The following is a 24,105-nucleotide window of genomic DNA, read 5'->3' as shown; positions in this document are numbered from 1 at the left end:
TCCCTTGCCTTCTTCCCCTTCTGCGTGGGGGCCATACACCTGGGCCTCTGGAAGGTCTCCGTCTCCAGCTCTGAGGGATGTCCTTACATGCAGTCTCTCAAGCACCGCCCAAATAAAGCTTGTTGCATGCTACTGCCACCTTGTGGTCACATCTCTTTTTTGATCAGCCCCAAAATCTGAACTCAGAAAAACCTTATGTTGAGGGGAAAATAGTCACAAGAAATTATATTGACAAACACCAGGCAGAGAGGACCTTGTTCTTCCTATACGTATTTCCTGTCAAGGAAGGAAAAAAGAATTCTAGGATCCCAAAAGCCGATGGAAGTCCAGGAAAAGCCTTTCCTATGGATTTCCAGAAGGCAATCATGCAAGGGACTAAGTACACAGAGGCACGGAGATGTTAAATAATTGCCCAAGCTTACTCAGCTGTGATTGGAATCCAAAGTCTGAACTTTCAATTCCTGTGCTACTGCCTCTTCTAAATTACAGTGTCTCAAATCAGATAATGAATATAGACACTTAGTACATTTGCGTTCCATAAATGTCAAGCTGGGCGCGGTGGCTCACGCCTGTAATCCCAGCACTTTGGGAGGCTGAGGTGGGTGGATCACTTGAAGCCAGGATTTCAAGACCAGCCTGGGCAACATGGCGAAACCCCATCTCTACTAAAAATACAAAAACCGGGTGTGGTGACGCGCACCTGTAATCCCAGCTACTTGGGAGGCTGAGGCATGAGAATTACTTGAGCCTGGGAGCTGGAGGTTGCAGAGTTAGACTCTGTCTCAAAAACAAAAACATAACAACATACCAAAAATAAATAAATGTCGGTTAATTGTTGTTATTAAGATTCTAATGCCTATATCTGTACCTTATGCTCTTTCCAGAATTGAAATGCCATGCCTCCTCCTCCGAAATCAGTTCCAATTCCCGTCTCCTACATGAATCCTTTTTAACTAGGTTGATCTTTCCTCTCTAAAGATTCCTTTTGATATCTAAAGGCAGAATTTGGCCCCATGATCTACTTTATCAATGATTCTGCCTTAGTACTTTATCAGCAGTGGTATTTAAAGAGGAAGAAATCTCCTCTCAGGTTCCATGTTAACTCACAGGAAGCCATTCATTCATTCATTCATTTACTCAATAAGGGTCTGTTCTGTCAGGCCCTGTGCTCAGTGCTGCACATATAGTGGTGTTAAATACATGATTATTGTCCTCATGGGAATTTTGACAACACACTATGGCATTAAAAACTGTAAATACAAATTGTGTTAAGTGTTATGAAGAAAAAGAACAAAGGGTCTACTAAAGAGACTATCAAAGGGATATGATTTAGATGGGAGAAGTCAGAGAAAGACAGTCTGAGAAAGTAACATGGAGGCTGACACCTGAAGAATGAGTAGGAATTTGCCAGGGAAAGAATGAATGAAAGATTCCAGTCAAAGACGCTGAAGCAAAAAAAGAGAGTTTGACATATTTAGAAACTAATCAAAACCAAGGTGGCTGAGAGATAGTGAGCAATGGGTGAGTGGCAGAAAATAAAGTTGAAGACTACTAAGGGCCATGTTGACCTGAGGAGGAGCAGAAATATTGTGCAACTTGGAAAAAAACCCTGTTATTTGCACAGTACAAATGCTGCAAATGAGACCTTGCCTAAATCTTGACTCAAGATTTAGAAGTGGGCATGGTTTTGTTTTGTTATGGTTTGGGTTTTTTTTTTTTGGTTTTTTTTTTTTTTTTTGAGCTGGAGTTTCACTCTTGTTGCCCAGGCTGGAGTGCAATGGCATGATCTCAGCTCACCATAACCTCCACCTCCTGGGTTCAAGCAATTCTCCTGCCTCAGCCTCCCAAGTACCTGGGATTACAGGCATGTGTCACCACGCCTGTCTAATTTTTGGTACTTTTAGTAGAGATGGGGTTTCTCCATGTTGGTCAGGCTGGTCTTGAACTCCCGACCTCAGGTGATCCGCCCACCTTGGCCTCCCAAAGTGCTGGGATTACAGGTGTGAGCCACCACATCTGGCCAGGAGTGGGCGTAATTTTTAAGAGATTAAGTAATACTGACCCACTGATTCTTTTTGTTTCAAGGGTACTTGTATTGCTTTTAAAATAGTGAATCTCTTAAACATCACATCTGTTTTGCCTGGAATTTTCTGTCATTCTTATTAGGACATGGTCTTACTATGTTACCATGTTGCCCAGATTAGTCTGGAGCTCCAGGACTCAAATGATCCACCTGCCTTGGCCTCCCAAAGTGCTGGGATTACAAGTGTGAACCATTGCATCTGGTCTTGAATTTTCTTAGTAACATACGTAGTGTCTACTATGATGTGCAAGACAACAAAAGGAGGTGACCTTCACCAGTAGGAGCTGAAGATGGTTAAATCACATTGCCTGTGACCACAAAGGAACTTAATGGCTAATGGTATCAAGTGACATAAGGAAATTAAGAGAAAGGTTGGATGGAAGCTATAATGAGCATGGCTGAAGTATGAAATTAAGCTTGCTGCAAAGTCCTGTATGATCACCCTTATATATTGAGGTTTAAAACCTATGACTGAAGACCAGGTTGGCTGGTAGGTGGGGTTGGAGGCAATCAAATGGATTAATGCATGTCAAGCACCTGAAAACATCTGACATTTGTTCAACAAATGGAGCTACCATTATTATCTATGGTGATTTATTTTTTCCGAAAAAAAATTTCAAAATAACACTTAGGGAAATAACATATTTGAATAAGTGAGTTGGTTATAATAGCTATTTATTACCAAAATGAGAAATGAACAAAAGTTGTACAGTGAGATGACAAGTTCAAATATTATCTGTAGTATACAAGAACTAGATTAAAAAAAAAAAGTCGCAAAAAGGGTGCCCACTATTTAAATATCCTATACTTGAGTTACAAATCACCTAAGCACAATTACAAATAATTCAGGGTAGCACCCATGCAGGACACTGGCTAGCGTGTGGCTAGCCAGCAGAGCCTCTTAGCAGAGGCAAAATCAATTGCATCTCAAGGAAATAGTCTCCCAGCATCAGAATGAAGAGATGGATTCTTTCCTCCCCTCGCTTCGTCCCTAATTTTTATAACTCTAGCAGATGTTGGGGCTCAGAAAACCCGAAGTGAAAGCCTCAGAAGCAAAGTTTTCTCTAACGTTATCCTGCCCTCCTGTTTCAGCCTCATTCACCCCGAAAGCAAGATATAGAAACTTGAATTCCTCTTCCCCAAGGTAGGTCATAGAAACCGGAACCACTTTTCCACAATGCCAGACTTACATCATAAAGATAGTACTCTAATCTTCCCTCACCTATGTAAGAGCTGGCCATAAATAAATTCTCTGACCTACCTTGTTTGATAGTAGGTTATAAGATCCCCATTCCATACAGGCCCTGCCCTGTATCCAGGAGGAAGGAATGCTGCACAGAGACCAAAAAGAATCTGAACAGACAGGCCTTGCTAGGTCCCCAAGCTGAGTCTATTCCCATTAGATCTTTTTTTTCCAATCACTGTTCTTCAGGGCTGTCCATTCTTTATCACACCTAAGCATAATAATGCATAGTTTCCCCTGTAATTTTGGGTTTTCATTCTGAAGGCTCCCCGGTCATGTAAAACTTTGGTTAAATACATTTGTTGAGTTTTTCTCTTGTTAACCTGTCTTTTGTTATAGGATTGTCAGCTGTGACCCTTATGAAGGGGTCTTTCCCTTCTGCCCTTACAGAGCCATCTGCCCCTACACAGACATCTAGAACTGGTTTAGATGACTGGCCTTTGCCTGTCTTCCCCTGATTTTCCCTATTACAGTCTTACTTCTAGTCTTAAAGACCTAATACCTCTATAAGAAACAAAGGAGAGAGTTATGACTTGGACATGTTGAGTACCAAAAACGTAATGCAGAGGGGAACATTTTGTTGCACTGACAACATGGAACAGATTTATTTACCAGAACAACCTGTTGGTCCCAAGCATTGCTAACCAGTGTACTTTCTAAGTTTCAGAATTAATACCAAAGAGGTAAGAATAAAACTCAGACCTTCTTCCAATAGGCGGGTCTGGCATCAGACTTCTTGAATGAATCAATAGACAAATGAATAAACAAACTTACTAAAGGGACTGTTTGATTCTTGTCTCAGGCATTCCATAAAATCCTATAGACTTTATAGTGTCTTGACCCCGTGCTCTGTGTCAATGAAGAAGCATCTTATAGGAAAGAATATAAACTGTAGTTCAATATTTAAGAGGCTTCAAGGAAGTATGGAAAGAGTCTGGGAGTGACTAAACTATCCAACGTCATAGAAATAAAGCTATTAAGAATAAGAGTAATTTTTGTTGCTTTATTAAATTTTTTCTCACAGAATTCTTTATAAAAATACCATGTCCCTAAAATGTCATTCAACATATATGCACACCTTCAATGTATAGGACGCTGATCAAAAAAGACAGAGAAATGTGTCTCCCTGGTGTTTGGTTTTTGTTCTGTTTGTTTTTACAGGCAGGGTCTCAGTATGCTGCCCAGGATGGATTCAAACTCCTGGGCTCAAGTAATCCTCTTGCCTCAGCCTGGGACTACAGGCACACACCACCACATCTGGCTTCATGTTGCCAGTATTAATGCAATGCCAAAATATTCAAAATTCTGAAAGGCAAACTCAAATATCTTAAATTTTACTTCACTTACAATTTCAATAATGCTGAAATGTTGATTGAATATTGTGTTTGTAGTGCTATCTCTTTTTTGTTCATAAGAACAACAGCCTATCATTCTCTTGGTTTCTAAAATGTATGTTCATATGGTTTAGATACATATAGTTATATAAATATGTTACACAAAACAATATTTTTTTGAGTTGTAAATAAATAAAAAATTTTAAGGAACTGAATCAGGATAAAAGTTAAAATTATAATACATTTAATAAATTAATTCTAAAGTTTAGACAAAGTTTTGGTTCTTCTTCATGAAAGAAATGTACGAACTGTACCCTTGATTGTACTCCTGCAAATAGGACACTTTCTTAAAGAAGGAGCACAATCTTTGCATACTACTAGATGACCACAAGGAATAAACACTATGGACACTTCTTTGTCCATACACACTTTACATGTTCTTTCTTCTTGTAATCTCCGCAACTGTTCTTCCACTGGTAGATCTAGAAAGAGGAAAGAATTTTTCATAAAAGGCAATTTGCTTCTTCAATGAAAAAAACAAGAAAATAGACAATGTTTTCTATTGGTTTAAAATATTAATACTATTACCTGAAACATCTTCTGTGGGAATATACTTTATGTCCTGTTGCACTAAGGGAGAAAAAGAAAAAGCATTACTATGACAAATAAGGTTAATATTTAGCTACAGAATATATTTTAAAAATGAACTCTTTAGACTTTGGCCAAATACTCATGTCAAGGCAACAAAAGTCTTTAATCTTTTTATGCAATTAATATCTATAAATTTGATTGAGTTTTTTTTCAAGACAGAGTCTCACTCTGTCACCCAGGCTGGAGTGCAGTGGCACAATCACAGCTCATGGCAGCCTCTATCTCTCAGGTTCAAGCCATCCTCCCACCTCATCCTCCTGAGTAGCTGGGATTACCAGGTGTACGCCATCACAACTAATTTTTTTAAAAAATTTTTGTAGTGATGGGGTCTCGCCATGTTGTCCAGTCTGGTCTCAAACTCCTGGGCTCAAGCAATCCACTTGCCTCAGCCTCCCAAGGTGTTAGGATTACAGGCATGCATCACCACACTCAGCCTGAATTATTTTCAATAATCATAAGTTATTAATAAGATCATATTTTCAATTGACTTAGAAAATTTAAAAAAATAATTTTCTACCACTCACCAAATAAACGCTCATATAACACAGCGTCAGCTTCTTGCAGAGAGTTTCTGAATACAGTGGCTGCAATATTTCCTTTTACTAAAATAGTATCAATCAGTTCTCTTGCTTGTAAAGATGTCTGTGTCTTCTGTTTAATAACATCATGTTCTTGTTCATTAATAATTCTGGCAGTTAGTAGACTATCCAGGATTGGAATTACACAAGTCAAATGTTGAAACAGTGCCATTCTATTCTTCCGGATTAATAATAAATCATCTTTATAAAAAAGAAGACAAACATAAACATATTCAAACACTGCTCACAAACTTCCTTCCAGGCCTACATATGTAACAGAATAAAAACTGTCTTTAATTCATAATCAGTAAGGCATTGATATTGATTGCTAGGTTTAGGGGTATCTCATCTCCTGTGCTTAATAATAATGTTATTATAATTATAATTCAGGGTGCAGTGGCACATGCCTGTAGCACCAGCTACTCAGGAGGCTGAGGTAGGAGGATCACTTGAGCCCTGGAGTCAGAGACCAGACTGGGCAACATAGCAATACCCTGTCTCAAAAAGCTGTAATAATAATAATAATTATTATAATTATAATTATAGTAAGGACTAACATTTAGTGAGCACTGTGTTAAGAACTTTATACACATTGATTCATTTCATCTTCACAACAGCTCTTTGAGGTAGGTCCAAATAGCCTCATTTAACAAATGAGAAAATGAAGCCACAGTGAGGCAAGTAAGTTGCCAAAGGACACCACAACTAGCAAAAATCAAACTGAGGTAGTCTGGTGTCATGTACTGTGCTTTCAATCATTTTGCAATACTGCTAAGCCTTTAACCAAATGAAACTTAGAACCTATTAAAATTGATGTTTCAATTCAATCTAGGTAAATTGGGGAAAGATAAAATCAAGATAATTAAAACAATTTTTTCTTAAAGTATTCTTCCATAAAATTTCTTTTATTATTTATTTATTCATTTTTAAAACAGAGTCTTGCTCTGTCACCCAGGCTGGAGTGCAGTGGTGTGATCTCAGCTCACTGCAACCTCTACCTCCCAGGTTCATGCTATACTTGTGCCTCAGCCTCCTGAGTAGTTGAGATTACACCCAGCTAATTTTTTGTAGTTTTAGTAGAGACAAGGTTTCACCATGTTGGCCAGCCTGGTCTTGAACTCCTGGCCTCAAGTGATCTGCCCACCTCAGCCTCCAAAGGTGCTGGGATTACAGGTGTGAGCCATTGTGTCCGGCCCATAAAATTTCTTTAAAATTCCAAGTTGAAATTTTAATTATTTCCAGAAATTAGACATATTGCCATTACCTGAATATTGTATAGTAAGCAGGGAAAGGCAGTAACAGCATTTTGAATACTAAACCCTATTTGTCAATGACTACCTTCTTGTCCTACAAGATAACATCTAATTCTCCTTCAAGACCTAGATTTTGTATCCATTGGTAAAACATTTTATATTGCAAAACTGTGATTTTATTATCTCTTTGGAATATAACTTATGAATCTAAGTTTATTAATTTTCATATAGCTTACCATAAGCCATAAAGCTATTTCTAAAAAATAACTAATGACAGAGGCTGAGCTATCTGAAGAACTGTTTTGGGAGAGAGGATGGTTAGATTTTAGATACACTGACTTTGTCAAGTGATAGGACTCATAAAAAGAACCATTTAAGAAAGAATAAAAAATGGAAAAAAGAAAACATCAAAAATCGAAAACAACAACCAGAAAATAAAGAATTAAAATGGTGCTGCATCAAAAAGACAAGGCTAAAGACATACTTTGAAAATAATTGAAGCTCTGAGAATAAATGAGAAAAGGGTCAGGAGCTAGAATAGTGTCTGGCACAAAGTTAATGCTCCATAAATATCTGTTGAACAAATGAACAACCAAGCCTTAGTTCTATAATTTAAAGAGTAGGAATAGAAAAGTAATAGTGAGGGGGTAGAAGACTTAGAACTTACTATATTTTGTTAAATTATCTATATTAGCAAAGTAGGGATATATCAGAAAATAAAAATATAATGTAAACTTGGTGTTGAAGTATACTGGTTTTTCAATCTAAGATTTATTTTTGCAATTATACCTAATCTAATATAATACATTCTCTGAAATTCTTAAGATTTCTAAAATTTAATTGCTAGTAACTGAGAAAAAGTTTCATTTCAAAGTTGTAGACTATATTCTGGTTTGTAAGTTTGGAAGACTTGAGTATACCTTTGAAGCATATTATTTCCTTCCTTCCTTCGGAAGACTTGAGTATACCTTTGAAGCATATTATTTCCTTCCTTCCTTCCTTCCTTCCCTCCTTCCCTTCTTCCCTCCTTCCCTCCTTCCCACCTTCCTTCCTTCCTTCCTTCCTTCCTTCCTTCCTTCCTTCCTTCCTTCCTTCCCTCCTTCCTTTCTTCCTTCCTTCCTTCCTTCCCTCCTTCCTTCCTTCCTCTCTTTCTTTCTTTCTTGAGACAGACTCTCACTCTGTGGCCCAGGCTGGAGTGCAGTGGCATATGATCATAGCTCGTTGCAGCCTCAACCTCCCTGGGCTCAAGTGGTCCTCCCACCTCAGACTCCTGAATAGCTGGGACTACAGACACATGCCACCACACCCTGCTAATTTTTGTATTTTTTTTATACAGACAGGGTTTTGCTATGTTGCCCAGGCTGGTCTCAAACTCCTGGGCTTAAGTGATCTGCCTGCCTCAGCCTCCCAAAGTGCTGTGATTACAGGCGTGAGCCACCACACCCAGCCATGTTATTATTTTATTCTGGGAAAAAATATCTTAAATTGCCTCTTTATTTATATCCTTACTGTTCTTGGGAAACTATAAAGTAATAATTAACCTAAATGTGTTTTCATTCACTCACTCAGAACACAGACTATATGCAGGCACCATACTAGGTAGTAGATATATATATATATAAAACAGTGAGGCAGAAACACTAAGGGCTCTTTTTGACAATGTAAATTATTATATATTGTTGACTTGAAGTCATTTCTGGAGACTTTTCTGATTGTCTTTGAAAGAAATATAAATATTTTATAAGTGGATAGTTTCAGATTTTATGGGGTCTCTCAATGGTTGTGGAGATAAGTGTTCTTTTCTTTGAGCAATTGTTGGCTGGTGACAAATGGCTACCACTAAGAAGGCTACAGGAAGGACATACTTGCCTAATCTTCACAGAGAAAAGAGAACTTGATGAGGCTGGGCAAAGGTTAACTGTGACTGTATTGCTGCTACACTAGTGGTTTATAGACTGAGTAATTCACACTTGGGTGAATGTATGATGCCATGTCACTATGATCTGATAGGTTTGTCCGGGTTGGGTCAGAAAACAAATCCATCTTCATGGGCAGGGTTGGATTTATCCCTAAATGCAATGGACGATCTGACTGTCAATAATCCTATGAAGAAATAGATCCCGGATGGCATTGGACAAGGATAAGGAAAAATCTTTGTTGTCCTTCTGAACTTTATGAATATTTGGGGGCCTGAGTTTTGATAAAGGAAAACATTACTGGGACATTCCGAGTGATTTGTGTAAACTTGCCAAAGCTACACAGAGATGAACCAGAAGCTAGGCAGAGAGATTTATGAGGATGAGCCCGGGGGCACTAAGAGGGGCCACATCTAGTTGCAGCTGTAAATCGACATTTGTGATGTAATTCCCTTCTGTTACCCTTAAGTCTCCAATAAGAGCTTGTTAAAAGTTGCATCTGTTTTTAGCTGTGTTGAAGGGACTTATAGGTCTGGTCCATGCTTGGGAAAGGAGAGATCAGCATTTCTTTTTGTCTAGGACAGAGTGATAACAGCCGTCAAAACAGCCAGATGAGAATGGATGTGCCCAGAAGAGTTTTTGTGAAGGGCAATAGAGAACATAGTAGTGGATAAGGTTAATATGGAAGGACATGAGCAACTTGTCCTAAGAAATTGCGAAACAGTATCCTAGGACTTGCCTAAATAATCGAAGGATGCTCTGAAAGACTCAGTTCTTGTGTGGGCAGGTAGGGGACTTAATAGTAGTTTGCGCATTAATGTATAGTCACAGGCTAAGACATGCTTTTATGTTAACGTTAAAATTAACAATTGTCCAGCCAGGCACGGTGGCTCATGCCTGTAATCCCAGCACTTCGGGAGGCCGAGGCGGGTGGATCACTTGAGGTCAGGAGTTTGAGACCAGTGTGGCCAACATGGAGAAACCCCGTCTCTACTAAAAGTACAAAAATTAGCCTGGCATGATGGCAGGTGCTTGTAGTCCCAGCTAAGGGAGGGAGGCACGGGAATTGCTTGAACCCAGAAGGCAGAAGTTGCGGTGAGTTGAGATCATGCCACTGCACTCCAGCGTGGGTGACAGAGTAAGACTCTGTCTCAAAAAAAAATTAATAATTGTCGCTGATCCCACCCTGATTTACTCCAAAGGGGAGTGAGCAACTAGCCTGAGATTAAAAATGTGCCATGCTGCAACAAGGATTCCATTTTCAAAACCTTAAGAAAAAAAAAGCGCCATGAATGCATAATTGGACACAGCGTCAGCTATCCAGAGAAAAAATATGAATTAAGGAAAAACAGGAAAAAACATATCATACATTTTCAACTTATGGGCAACTCAAATATATCTGAATATGAATAAATTTTTCAGCACTTGAATTCAGAATACTAAACATGAAAAAAATCTGACTGGATTGAGTATATTTTCAGATATACTAGATGAGTATATTTTCCATAACATGTAGACTGGTATCAAATCCTTATGAAAATAGACTGTATTAATAAATCTACATACTTGATTCTTTTTCCTCAGTTGCTCTTTCTCTCTCCTCTTCCCTCATTTCATCTTCTGCATTGAGTAAGTCTAACACAAGATCACTGATGAGTCTATAATTCTCTCCAGTTGCTAGGATTTTTCTCTGAACCATGTATTTTACCAGGCTTCTACTAAAGCCCATTTCCACGGCAGCATTAACCACAGGAGTATTCATCATGATTGCATCTTCTGAATGGTCTTCTCCAGGTTCAAAACGAATAACTATATGGAACAAGAATTTAACACATATTAGGATAGCCTGTATATTTCTTAAAAATTAAAATTTGAACTGAAATCAAAAATGTTTTTACAATATTAAAAATGTAAAACCAACAAAATGTATAGGCATTATTTTGTATGAACATTGTTAAATTTAAAATGATATACACGTTCAGTCATCAAAATAGCAACATGAAATATTGTACTTAGATGCAAAATACATATTACCTGTCATAACTGGATATACATATGTGAGCAGGAGAAGGAAACAGAATGGCAGGGATTACTTCCCACTAGAATTGAGATTCTTTTTCCCTATGTTGGATGAACAAATGAGCTTTCAATCAAGAATAATTCACATATTTTTTCAGAGAGGCTCTTATTATACAATATTGCTTCCTTGGAGTTCATTCTCAAGAGTGTAATCAGAGTGACTTTTTAAAAACACAAATCTGATTGTGTCACACTTCTTGAATTCTATCAACAATTTCATTGCTCTTAGGATAAAATCCAAAATAGAAATGGCTTACAAGGTCTCATACAATCTGAACCCTGTTTAGCTCTTCAGCCTCATCCCTCGCCACTGTATCATTCGCATTCTGCACTCTAGCCCAGGAGTCACAAACTGATGGCTCTGGTGTCAAATTCTGCCTGCAGTGCTGACCACTCATACAGCTGGCCTGCTTCACTCATTTGTCTATTAGCAACTCCTATTTCTGGCCATATAGAATTTTGTTCAGTTATTCAAAGGTGCCTATTCTCCTTTGTCACTTCGGTCTTTCATGTGCTGTTCTCTCTGCCTGGAATACTCTTTTCTTCCATTTGTCACTCAGTTAACTCCTATTCTTCCCTTGGATTTTCTGCTAAGACAAATATTTCCTCTGGAAAGCCTTTTCTGACCCTCCAAGTCTGGGTTAATTGTCCTATATGCACTCTCATATTACACTTTACTTTTGTTGCCATATCCCTTTCTCCTGTCTGTGTGTTTCTGTGTATCCTGTAGATACATGAGACCAGGAGTTATGTTTATCCTGTTGTCTATTCTTTCCTCAGAACAGGAGATACACAATAAATATATATTGAATTGAATTGAATATGAGATAATGGAGTAGAAGAGCTTGCACAAATGTTAGCTCTATTGCATTTTAGGTTTAAGGCGATGTACAAGTCATGTAACTTTTCTGAGCCTCAGGATCCCTATTTAAAAAGGGGACTAACATGTTCTATCCTTTCCCTTTCACAGAAAGAATATGTGAGCAATCTAATATCATAGTACATCTGTTCTCACACTGGCCCAAGAACAAGGGTTAGGCTAGATGTATGTAGTTTGTTAAAACTATACATGCCTGAGCCCCTCCTTTAGATACTCAGATTTAATTCAGTAGGTCTGAAGTAGAAACTGGAAATCTGTCATATTCTTTAAAGTTCTCCAGGCAACTCTGATATGCACTGAAGTTTGGGAAATACCAACACAGTATATTTGAAAATGCATTCATTGTAAATTATAAATCAATATAAAGGTACGTTACTGTTATCAACTTTCAATCTTAACAGTACCAAATGACTCTATTTAAATGCATTCATTATTATCCATTGCACTTACTTGATGACTCTGCATTTTCATCTTCTGGGCTGTCTGATGTAGATAGCAGCTGCAGAAAAAAAAAAAATATATATATATATATAAATTAAAATATAAATCTTATCTTACCCATTGCAATGAAAATGACCCAACAGACATATTTTATTCAATTTATTGCAAACTACTTGCTTACTAGCAAAATAATTTTTTAACCAAAAGCAATATTTCATTTATATTTGATAGTTATTCCCTAGGCCATAAATTAATAGAGTTTCAGTGTGTGTATATAATAACAAATAAAACCCATTTTCATTAAGGCAGGAAAAGGACTGTACCTTTTCAATAATCCATGTGACAATCAATTTTTCTTTCATACACAGGTCTTACCTACCCTGGGTCATTCTTTGGGATAAGTTGGACCCTATATCAGTTTCATTGCTCATGGCTGGAATGGGATTGACCATCCAACTATCAAGTAAGTTATTTGTTTTCCCAAGAAGATTAGAAAAAGCAATAAAATTCTCTTTCTCAGATCTTTTGAAGGAAAATTTATATAGTAAAACTGTTAAATGCTACTATCCCAGTCATTTTTTTTCCCAAACAGTTTAATTTATTGCAACTTGATTGAAAAAATGCTTAAAGAGAAACATCACAAGTGTCATTATCAGGAGACTACCATTTATGGATCTATTTTTCTCTAAAGAATAATACATTCTAAGATCATGCCAGGTTTGATAAGAAAAAGAAAAAGTATTTCTAAAACAATCTTGTCTTTTCATTAAAATAGCACTCTCTGTAATTATCAGAAAGTAATTTCTCTGATGGCAACCAATATTTAAAAAAAGAACTTTCCCTACCTACCTGTTCAAGTAGATGAGGGTAACTGGCTTGAACTTGACGGATGAACTCCTGTCCTTTAATTCTTATCAAGTACTCACACCTAAAATGTAAAGAAAATAAAGTTTGAGGTATTATTTATACCAGTGAAATGAAAATGTAATAAATAAATTTCTCATCTCTAGGTGTTTATTCCATTTCAAATCTGGTTGTTTGCCCCAAATCACAGAATCATTTAAGATCATTTATTCTAAACTTAATGTTGCAAGAATAAATAAATCCTAGCTCACTGGGAACTGATTCTATTGTATTGCTTTCAAGAAAAAATTGTTTTCTAAAACTAACCTGTAAGTATCCTATGATAGGATCCAAATTTTTTGTGTGAATTTTTAATTGTTTTGTAAGATGCTTCTCATGACAGTTAACATTTTTCATACAGGTTGAATGTCTTACAAAATTAATATTTTTATATTTGCCAAGAAATATTATGCTTCTGCTAATTTTTTTTTTTTAAGACAGAGTCTCACTCTGTCACCCAGGCTGGAGTGCAGTGGGATGATCTCAGTTCACTGTAACCTCTGCCTCCCGGGTTCAAGTGATTCTCGTACCTCAGCCTCCAGTGTAGCTGGGATTGCAGGTGCCTGCCACCACGCCCGGCTAATTTTTGCATTTTTAGTGGAGATGGGGTTTTACCATGTTGCCACACTGGTCTTGAATTCCTGACCTCAAGCGATCCTCCTGCCTCAGCCTCCCAAAGTGCTGGGATTACAGGCATGAGCCACTGCACCCGACCACTTCAGCTAATTTTGAAAAGCACTAAATGTTTATCTTAATTTGGGCAGGACTAATCCAGCCATTTGTAGACTGGATATTTCAAATGAGTATAAACATACATATAATCAATTTACTTTTAATATATTGTGAAGTATAAATATTTCAAATGAGTATAAACATACATATAATCACTTTACTATTCATTTAGCATACAGAGAATGATCAGAGATATTGTAGTGAAAGGCAGGTTGATATAAGCAAGAGGAAGGCGATTACTAGTAATCTACCAAGGCTCAAGTGGACAAGGGTCAGGAGCCTCTCAGTCTACTGAGGTCAAGTAAGTCCATCTCTCCTCACAGCTCTTAGCTACTCTCTTCAAGTCTTCTAAGATTCTTGAAAACACACTAATGTTGGCTGGGCGTGGTAGCACTTCAAACTCCTGAGGTTAGGAGTTTGAGACCAGCCTGCACAACATGGTGAACCCCCGTCTCTACTAAGAATACAAAAATTAGCTGGGCATGCTAGCATATATCTGTAGTCCCAGCTACTAGCAAGGCTGAGGCGTGAGAATTGCTTGAACCCAACCGGCGGAGGTTGCAGTGAGCTGAGATCACACCACTGCACTCCAATCTGGGCAAGAGAGCCAGGCTTCATCTCAAAAAAAAAAAAAAAAAAAAAAAAGAGAGAAAAAAAAGGAATCAAAATAAGTTAAGATGCCACATTTATTAATCAATATTAACCCATTTCCCCATTTGGAAAAAAACAGTGCAGCTTGTCGCCAGTGCAGTATTCTCAGGGCAAATGGGAAACGAGCTGAATAATAGCAAAAGTTTTGATCATGAAAAAATGTAATTTTAGGCCACATGATTTAGATGAAAAAGGAGAATGTGAAAAAAGTATTTTGAAGCTGGTATTTTAGTTTGTACATTAAGTTTCTTACCCACATGATAAAAACCCACACTTGCAAGCTGATCCGGATTAATTAGAATGCTAGGCGGCCAGTTAAACAATCAAAAGGGTAACATATCACATTAAAATGCTGTGTGGCAATTAAAACACATGAGATGAGACTATACTTACCCTGATTTAGTATTGTAACCTGCCTGGCATTTCTAAACCCCTCTTTGTTCTTTTTATTGATTGTACTTATTTTCCAACATGCTCTATAACTTATTCAAGTTTTTATTAATTGTCTGTTCTCTCCTGCTATAATACAAACTTAGGCGACCAGGGGTCTTTGTTTTGTTCAACTGATTTTATGCACCCAGAACAATGCCTGGCAATAGGTGATCAATTGTTATTGAATACTGAATGAATGGAAATATATCCAAGACATATGTTGACTGAAAAAAACTTCAAAACTAAATAGAATATTTAATTTATGTAAAATTGTGTACATTTATTTCTATATGGATATTTATTTCTATATGTATATGTATTGTATACATTTATTTCTTTATGTCTGGAGCGATGTTCACTAAAATGGTAACCATGTTCATCCTTAGGTGGTAAGATTTCTGGACAGTTTAATTTTCTTTCTCTGTACTTTTCTACAATGTGTGACTTTGTTTTTATAATGAGCATGTATTATTTAAATATATATATTTCTTTAAAAATTAAACAAAAATCCCCAAATATATTTCTTCATTAAGTCCATCAAAACTTTTTAAGTATTTTGCTAAGTAATCCATCCTAAACTTATTCACAAATATATATTTGGAACGGAGTAAAGTAACAGCTGATTTAAGGTAAACACATATAAGCAATCTCATGATAATCACAAGAATTTGCAAAGAGAATTTCAAAACAATTACCTTGGAAACCACTTGGCATGTTCCACCCATGGATCATCTCCAGATTCCCAACACCTGAGTCCACCATCACAGCAAAAGCATTTGACATCATCACTGTTACCTAAAATTAATTTTGGACCAAAACATGAATACACACAATTTGCCCACTGAAATGTATAAAATGAAATGTATTTTTTTTAAATTAGCAGATTCAGTTTCTTACCCACATAATAAAAACCCGCACTTGCAAGCTGCTCAGGATTAACTAGAACACTAGAGGGCCAGTTAAAGAATGTTTTAAAGCGGGCTGCATGTGTCTGCATGCTCAGATTAGAAACTGTGTATCTCGAAGTGTCTTGAAGCTGATTTTCGATAAATGGGCATTTGGGAAAATGTCTCAGGTGTTCTGACATTGCATTATCCTTCGGTTCCCAGTTGCTCAATTTTCCGCCACAGGCAAAGCAAGCCACTCTGTCTCCAGGTCCAACGTAGTAAAAGCCTGCTTTTGCCAGATCTGTTGGCGACAGAAAAGTCAATGGCCACGTCTGAAAAGTAAGTAATCTGGCTTTTTCATTATTCATTGCACAGTGGTAGGAACTTCTCATCAAGGCAGAAAAATCTTGATTTGCTCTGGAGTTTACAGGATTTGATGGAAAGCTTGAATAAGAGCCACTGAAATATCCACTGTTTTCTGTACCCGGAAGTAATGAATGTGTGGAATTTGTTACTGAAGAAGGAAAAGCAGGCTGAGAGGTAGCTTCCGAGTTGTTAACTGAATTTAGACTCTGAACGAATCTGCAGCTAGGATACAACTTTTTATGCTTTTCAACAGGACTGTCTCCTCTTTTCCAGTTATCCAGCATCAGGCCGCAACAGAAGCATTTGACCTTGTCATTCACACCAGTGTAATAGAAACCAGCGCGAGCAAGACTCCTTTCTGAGACAGGAACCCCAGCAGGAAAAGCAGAATACGTAGACATTCGGTACAGTTCACATGACAAGTCGTATTTCAGTTCAAACGTGTTGGCACTTTTCATCAAATTTGATAAGAATATGCTATTTTCTACTATGTTCATGATGAAATGAATGGGGAAGAAAAGGGACTAGCCTTTCTCTGGGGAGGTAGTTTTGTGCATGGCTTTGCTTTTATTAGTTTTAATACTAGGTTGAAAAGCCAAAATGAAAAAATTTTTAATTATTTTTATTTCTATGCATTTAGAGTTTCAACATGGAAAGATTCTAAATCCTATACTGATACATTTTAAGGAAGAAATAAACAATTGCACCTTTGTATAATCTTTATACATACAATGTAAACATGATGCTACAGAGTAAGCTGTGCTGAAGATTAAAACCCTTCACAGAAGAGTAAAGTGTATTAGGCCATCAGGATGCCAGTTAATGGCAGGCATCTCCACAGGTAGGTCAACTTCTCCAGGCTACTAGAATGTTTCAGTGGCATTCAATCAATCTGAAGATGTAATGTGTGACTCATGAAGCTTCTTTACATGGTGGAAAGCTCTGCTCTCAAGTGTTTCACAGTAAAAATATTCAGAATATGTTTATTTTGCTTTTTGGAAATTGTGAAATTTAGTAGCCAGGAAAAAAAAGCATAACACCTACCTCAAAGGAGGAAAAGAATACATTACCATATTTCACTAAATTCTAAGATGGCTATTTTAAAACTTCTGTTATCAAGAAGTATTTTATAATTAATGGCATATCATATTTTAATTAGCAGCACTTTTATTTCTTAGAGGTACATACAATAATGGTATGATTTACAATTGAAGACATTTTGAATTCAATGAAATATGGTATATCCCAAATTTTTCTCCAATTAGTCATATTTTTCTTTCTACAATCCTTCTAATAAGGAGAACAAAACAATCTAAAATTTCTCTCCATATAAAGAGCTTTACTAATAACAGGACTGGCTAACGCTCTTAAAATCTGGTTTCAATATGTATTAAATAATAGTTATTTCCCATAGATCATCAGGAATATAATTGCTTAAGCATAATGATACTATTAGATCTTATGCAATTAAATATTCTATTTAAAATAAATCATCAGAGATTAATGTGTTTGTTCATTTGGTCTTTTGGACTCAGCTTCATGCTGTTGAAGCAACTCAGTGTTAACATTTTTTTATTCTAAGAGTATACTTGGCTAGAACACCGAAATGTCCTCTATAATTATGGTAGACAACAGGTGCTGCAAAAAGGGACTCTGCCGAAACTACCAATAACAAAACTGAACTTCATTGCTATATTCAGGTTACTTTTGGAAAAACAGAATCATGATATATATTGCATTCCCTTGGTTAAAAAATTTCTTAAGATAATTTAGATATGGCTGTAAAATAAGACCTTTCAAAGATTTTTTAAAAAAATTTTATCCCCCTTAAAGAACTAACATTGTAGAGTTATTCAACTTATCACCTACTGAAAACATTTTTGAACTTTTGTTTTTCTATATGTTTCTGAAGCCAACATCCAATCTACTCTGATAGTGGATTTATTTTTTAAAACAGTCAAAAGTTACCAAATGCCATGTATAGGCTAAGATGAATAATCAAATGGCATCAATGTAGTTTTGGTCAGAAATTATTTCATGGATAGCATACCTTGAACCAGAATTTATCGTGACAAAAAAAATTAAATTTACCATTTCAACAGCGAGACCTTGTCAAAATTCAGAATTTCTCAATTATGACTTCCTAGCCATTAGTAAAGAGGTTCTGAGTCAGTAATACTAGCAATGACCAATAAGAAAGTCATTGTGGCTTTTTTTTTTTTCCACCAGTGATTTGCAAGCATGGTTTCCTGGATCTCAGAGATGTTGGACTTTTTGACTGCAGACTTCAATGGTTTGTTTCCAGGTGGCAGGAGAAACATCACATCTCATTACCGATAATTATTTCCCTCAAAGGTAAGTAATTGTATCTAACTTCAATATTCCTTTCCCTGGCCAAAAATTTTACACATTGTCATAAAAATCTTCTTTGTATTCATCGCTGTCTTTATATTATTTTTCTTTCTAAATTTCTTCATTTCCTAAGATGTAACCTTCAACTATCACTCTCATCCTCATCATTCTCAGAGGTAACAGCCCACTTAAACACACTTTTGGACTTTTAAAATATCAATGGCCTTATAAATAACTGGATATTTATTTATAAAATAACTGGATATTTCTTATAAATAACTGGATAATTTCCAATCATCACATTTATCTTTTTACTTACTCTAAATTTGTTGCACCTATCAAAACGCTTTGTTCTTGATTTTTCTTTGTCACTGTAGAAGTATTTTAATGTGTCAGAGCTTTCATCTGCATATTTCTTTAGTTTGCAGAGGATTTATTATTAGCTTTTTGTTCAACGTAAGTGTCACTCATTTTAAAATCTTTCCCAAACACCGGTACTGTTTCTATTCTACATAATGGGAGAATATGCCAGTAGGAGATTGCCTGGCCAACTCTGAAAAAAATGCTTTAACAATATGCCCCAGCTAGGATCACTTCTCCTTTACTTCCACAAATCAAATTCAAAATCAGACTCATTATAGTTACACCTTATATAACTCAATCATGTTTATAAAATTAGCATTCTTTGGATAGTAAAACACCAGTCAACTACTTAATTTGTTTACCCATGCACAAAACTACCTCCCGAGATTAGACTAAGTCCCTTTAAGGATTTTAGGTCTCCATTTTGAGATGTTTTGATTTATAGAAGAAACTGAAAAAAAAAAAATCTAGAAGAAGTTGTTTTCCTCCTTTGTAAACCTGTTCAAAAACAAACAAACAAAAAGACAGTTTTAAAAGTCAAACAATTCATAGATGGAACACAATGACTTTTTTAAAAAACATTTTCTCCAAAATAGAGCACTAATAATTACTGATCGTTTACCATGTATCAGGTGCTTTACTAGTCACTGTAGAGGCCAAAAAGAGATTTAAAAAAACAGAGGTCTGTGCCTGGTGCAGTGGCTCACGCCTGTAATCCCAGCACTTTGGGAGGCCAAGGCAGGTGGATCACTTGGGGTCAGGAGTTCGAAACCAGCCTGGCCAACCTGGTGAAACCCCATCTCTCCTAAAAATACAAAAATTAGCTGGGTGTGGTGGTGCACGCCTGTAATCCCAGCTACTCAGGAGGTTGAGGCAGGAGAATCGTTTGAGCCTGGGAGGTGGAGGTGGCAGTGGGCTGAAATAGCGCCACTGCACTCCAACCTGGGTGACACAGCAAGACTCTGTCTCAAAAATAAAATAAAATAAAACCTAGAGGTTTCAAACTGGAAGACATATCATGTTTGGCTTACATAGAATTGCATTATAGTACTTTACTAATTTTTTATTTTTATTTTGAAATTTATTTATACTTAGAGAAAACTTACAAAAATGACACAGTTTCTGCATACTCTGCACTTAGCTTCCCCAAAGCTAACATCTTACCTAATTACAGTGCAATTAAAGAAACCAGAAAATTTACATTGTACCATGCTGTGGATTAATCTACATGCCTCATTTGAATTTAATCCAGTTTCCAAATACATTTGGAAACAGTATGGACCACAGTATTTTTAAATCTTACCGTTAATTGCCAACATTTTTAAATGTAAGAGACTTCCCATCACATTCTAGATTCCAAGCTTCTCTTGGAAAATCAAAAGATCTAGCAACACTGGGTCTATAGTCCTGCAGGGCAGCTAGAGCTGAGCAGCAGCTGTGCCCTTTAGAGAGGGAACGTGTTCTCTTTGATTCCCTGATACTGGGACTGACTGTGCTGGTAGTCTCCGCTAACAATAACAGTCTAGCAATAACAGACTGTTGCCATTTGTCATTGAACAGGCACTATTGTTTTTCTTACAGCAGAATTATGAGGAAAGTGAAATCAGTGTAACATGTGTCTATCAAAAGTAACAAAAATGAAAAGTAGAAGAAGGACATATGTTTCCAGAAAAATAGGAGAACTTTTGTCTTTGTGAAAAGGAAGGATATTCCTTCATATCAAATATGCAAACAGAGTATGCTTTCATTTAAAAGAGACATCCCACAAGCTCTCATGCCATGGCTCACACCTGTAATTCCAGCACTTTGGGAGGCCAAGGTAGACGGATTGCTTGAGCCCAGGAGTTTGAGACCAGCCTTAAACTGGGTGACCTGGCAAAACCCCATCTCTACAAAAATACCTCAAAAATTAGCCAGACATGGTGGCACATGCCTGTGATCCCAGCTACTTGGGAGGCTGAGACAGGAGGTTCACTTGAGCCCATGAGGCAGAGGTTGCAGTGTGAGACCGCATCACTGCACTCCAGCCTGGGTGTGCAGAGCAAGACCCTGTCTCAAAAAATAAAAATTAAAAAAAAAAGAAAGAAAGAAAGAAAAAAGAAAAAGAAAGACTCAGAGTTTTTCTCATTTATATCACCTCCATTTGAGTTTGCAAACCCCTTACACAAATCTTATCCTAAAGAAGCTTTAGGTCAGGCGTGGTGGCTCACGCCTGTAATCCCAGCACTTTGGGAGGCCAAGGCAAGCAGATGACTTGAGATCAGGAGTTTGAGACCAGGCTGGCCAACATGGTGAAACCCTGTCTCTACTAAAAATACAAAAAAAATTCGTCAGGTGTGGTGGCACGCACCTGTAGTTCCAGCTACTCAGGAGACTGAGGTAGGAGAATCACTTGAACCCAGAAGGTGGAGGTTGCAGTGAGCCAAGATCATGCCACTGCACTCCAGCAAGGTATATATTTGTGGAAATTCAGGCAACAACTATACAATAAATATACAAAAATATGCCAAGATGTCAACCCCAGATCACTTCAGCCTCTGTCCTAACAATTTCCAACACCTAGATGCAGCCCTGCAGACTGGGACCAGCATCACTTAAGACTCCTTTGCCACCCCTTAGCAATTCCTTTTCGCCCTGCTCAGCCCCCTAGCCCACTGCCCTATGCACCCTTCTAAACCTTCAACACCTTCCTCAGATTTCTCCACTGCACTCCATCTCATTTTCAGTCCATTGCTTTGCCTTCTATTTCTCAAAGAAAAGAGATATCATTGAGCAGGAACCGCCTCACATTCTCATATCCAAGCCTTTTTGGCTCACAACCTACTTGCTGCCTCAGTTAAAGACTTGCCCCCTTATGGGATCCTAAACTCTCCTACTGCCTCAGAAGTCTTGTTCTTAATCCCATCTCCCTCATTGCGTCAACTCTCATTCCTCTCACTCTCAACTGGCCCTTTTCCTTCCACATAACAACCATGCTTAAATCTATCTCAACTCTCAAATGAAAGAAATTTTTAAAATTCTCTTTCGGCCAGGTGCGGTGGCTCATGCCTGTAATGCCAGCGCTTCAGGAGGCTGAGGCGGGTGGATCACAAGGTCAGGAGATCAAGGCCATCCTGGCTAACACGGTGAAACCCCATCTCTACTAAAAAGAAATGCAAAAAATTAGCCAGGCATGGTGGCGTGCACCTTTACTACCAACTACTTGGGAGGCTGAGGAAGGAGAATCGCTTGAACCCAGGAGGCAGAGGTTGCAGTGAGCTGAGACTGCGCCACTGTACTCCAGCCTGGGTGACACAGTGAGACTCCGTCTAAAAAAAAAAAAAAAATCCCCTTTCAACCCCACTTCCCACTGTAGCAACTACCCTGTATCGCCCCTTCCCTTCATAGCCAAGCAAACTGGACATGTGTGTACGGTTAATGTCTCCATTTTCCCTCTCCCATTTACTCATTAAGTCAGCATCACTTAAAACTGCTCTCAGTATTAATAACACCAATGGTTTTTTTGCCAAAACAAATGGAAATGTTTGCATCTGACGTTGGGGCACACTTCCTCTTAGAAATGTCCCATTCCCTGGGCTTCTCTGATACCAAGCTCTTGGGATTCTTCTTTCATTTCTAGTGGCTCCTTCTCAGATTGGCTCAGTCCCCAACCTTTCGTCTTCTGACTCTTCCATTTAACCTACCAAGAAAGCAACCTCCCCAATCCCAGGGCTGTTGGGCATCCCTACCCTTTGGGCACGCGGCACATCCATTTCTATGACACTGGAGGGCAAGTGTGCCTTTTCTTTCTGCCTCCCCCTAGACAGTAAGGTATTTTAGAACCGCAGCTATTAATATGTTTCATCTCTGTACCTGCCCTCCCACTCATAGCATCTGCAGAGCTTGGCATACAGGGTAGACACAAAGACTTCCCGTTGAAGGAATAAATGTTAGCAAATGTGACTGAGCCCCGAGTGACCACAGTACTTCTATCAATTTTACATTAATGACCACAGAGTCTACTCAGTGATTGATTAGGATCAGGCTTTGGAGTCAGACATCTGGGGTGCTCAGTACCAAGCAGCCCGGTAACCAGAAGCATGACGTTGCACAAGTAAATCTCCAAGAGCCTCAGTTTCCTCACTGTCAAATGGAGATAATTCTGCTCCTTAAGATTATGATAATTAAACGTGAAAAATACATGTAAATTCTTCAGAGAGAAACCTAGCATATAGCAGGTAGCAGTACTTAATGTTAGCAATACATAATAGCAAATAAAGTCAATAGTTAATATTATTGTTACGTTAGCATCAGGTACATGCCTTCGACACTGTATTGATCAGAGTAAGAGCACTTCTGGGTTTCCATGCTGATCACCAGGAAGACAACCAAAAACTGCTGTCTTCCTACCACAGGTTGGAAACATGCCTCCATTTGCTCATTAAACACTTTACTTCCTTCCTGTGCCAGAGCTCTGTGTTAGGCTCGGTCCTGAAATTTATTTGGCACCTGCAAAGGCCCAGTGATAACTCTTGGCAACCGAATCAAAATGACACAGCTGCACAATTCCACTGGCTCACTCCAAAGGTAAAATAGAAATTGAGCACCTGGAACCTATCTAGAGCCTGCCTTTGGGCCCTGACGTTTGATAACTGCGCCCCACCCACTGACTCTCAACCTCTGCAGCGCTCTAGCCCTGAGCACCCCTCGGCCACCCGCTGGCACACCTCTTACCCCAGGGGAGGCGCGCGCGCGCACGCACACACACAAACACACAAGCACACAGCAGCCTTCCTCGCCCACCTGCTGCCCGCGCGCACACACACACACACACACACGCACGCACACCCCAGCCTTCCTCGCCCACCTGCTGCCTAGAGGCCGACGACGCATGCACCAGCAAGGACAAGCCCAGTCTTTTCAAGCGACACCTGTCGCCCGGCCTGTTCCGTGCGGAGGGCGCGAGTCTCACGCTGTCCTTT

The 24,105-nt window shown here is 38.2% G+C and overlaps 1 protein-coding gene across 1 annotated transcript; it reads right to left on the bottom strand.

Moving 5' to 3' along the window:
• Positions 1-4,318: 4,318 nt before the first annotated feature.
• On the bottom strand, positions 4,319-24,105 carry BIRC3 (baculoviral IAP repeat containing 3). The gene is made up of 9 exons (XM_001096429.5): positions 23,991-24,105; positions 16,074-19,642; positions 15,872-15,971; positions 13,308-13,386; positions 12,468-12,516; positions 10,625-10,867; positions 5,836-6,090; positions 5,249-5,290; positions 4,319-5,142 (listed from the first exon to the last, which is right to left on the bottom strand). Exons 2-9 carry the CDS (start codon positions 16,924-16,926, stop codon positions 4,949-4,951), a joined length of 1,815 nt encoding a protein of 604 aa, XP_001096429.2. The 5' UTR covers positions 16,927-19,642; positions 23,991-24,105; the 3' UTR covers positions 4,319-4,948.

Source organism: Macaca mulatta, chromosome 14 (genome assembly GCF_049350105.2).
Source record: "Macaca mulatta isolate MMU2019108-1 chromosome 14, T2T-MMU8v2.0, whole genome shotgun sequence".
Taxonomy (NCBI): Eukaryota; Metazoa; Chordata; class Mammalia; order Primates; family Cercopithecidae; genus Macaca; species Macaca mulatta.
Note: the sequence above shows the minus strand (reverse complement) of the source record. Positions and strands in the feature narration are given on the sequence as shown.

Excerpts from the sequence above, each read along its gene's own strand:
- BIRC3 (XM_001096429.5), bottom strand. The coding sequence starts at position 16,926 with ATGAACATAGTAGAAAATAGCATATTCTTATCAAATTTGATGAAAAGT. Across the intron at positions 15,972-16,073 it reads TGCGGGTTTTTATTATGTGG|GTAACAGTGATGATGTCAAA; the intron begins GTAAGAAACTGA and ends AATTAATTTTAG. Across the intron at positions 10,868-12,467 it reads TGAAAATGCAGAGTCATCAA|TTATTCGTTTTGAACCTGGA; the intron begins GTAAGTGCAATG and ends TGTTCCATATAG.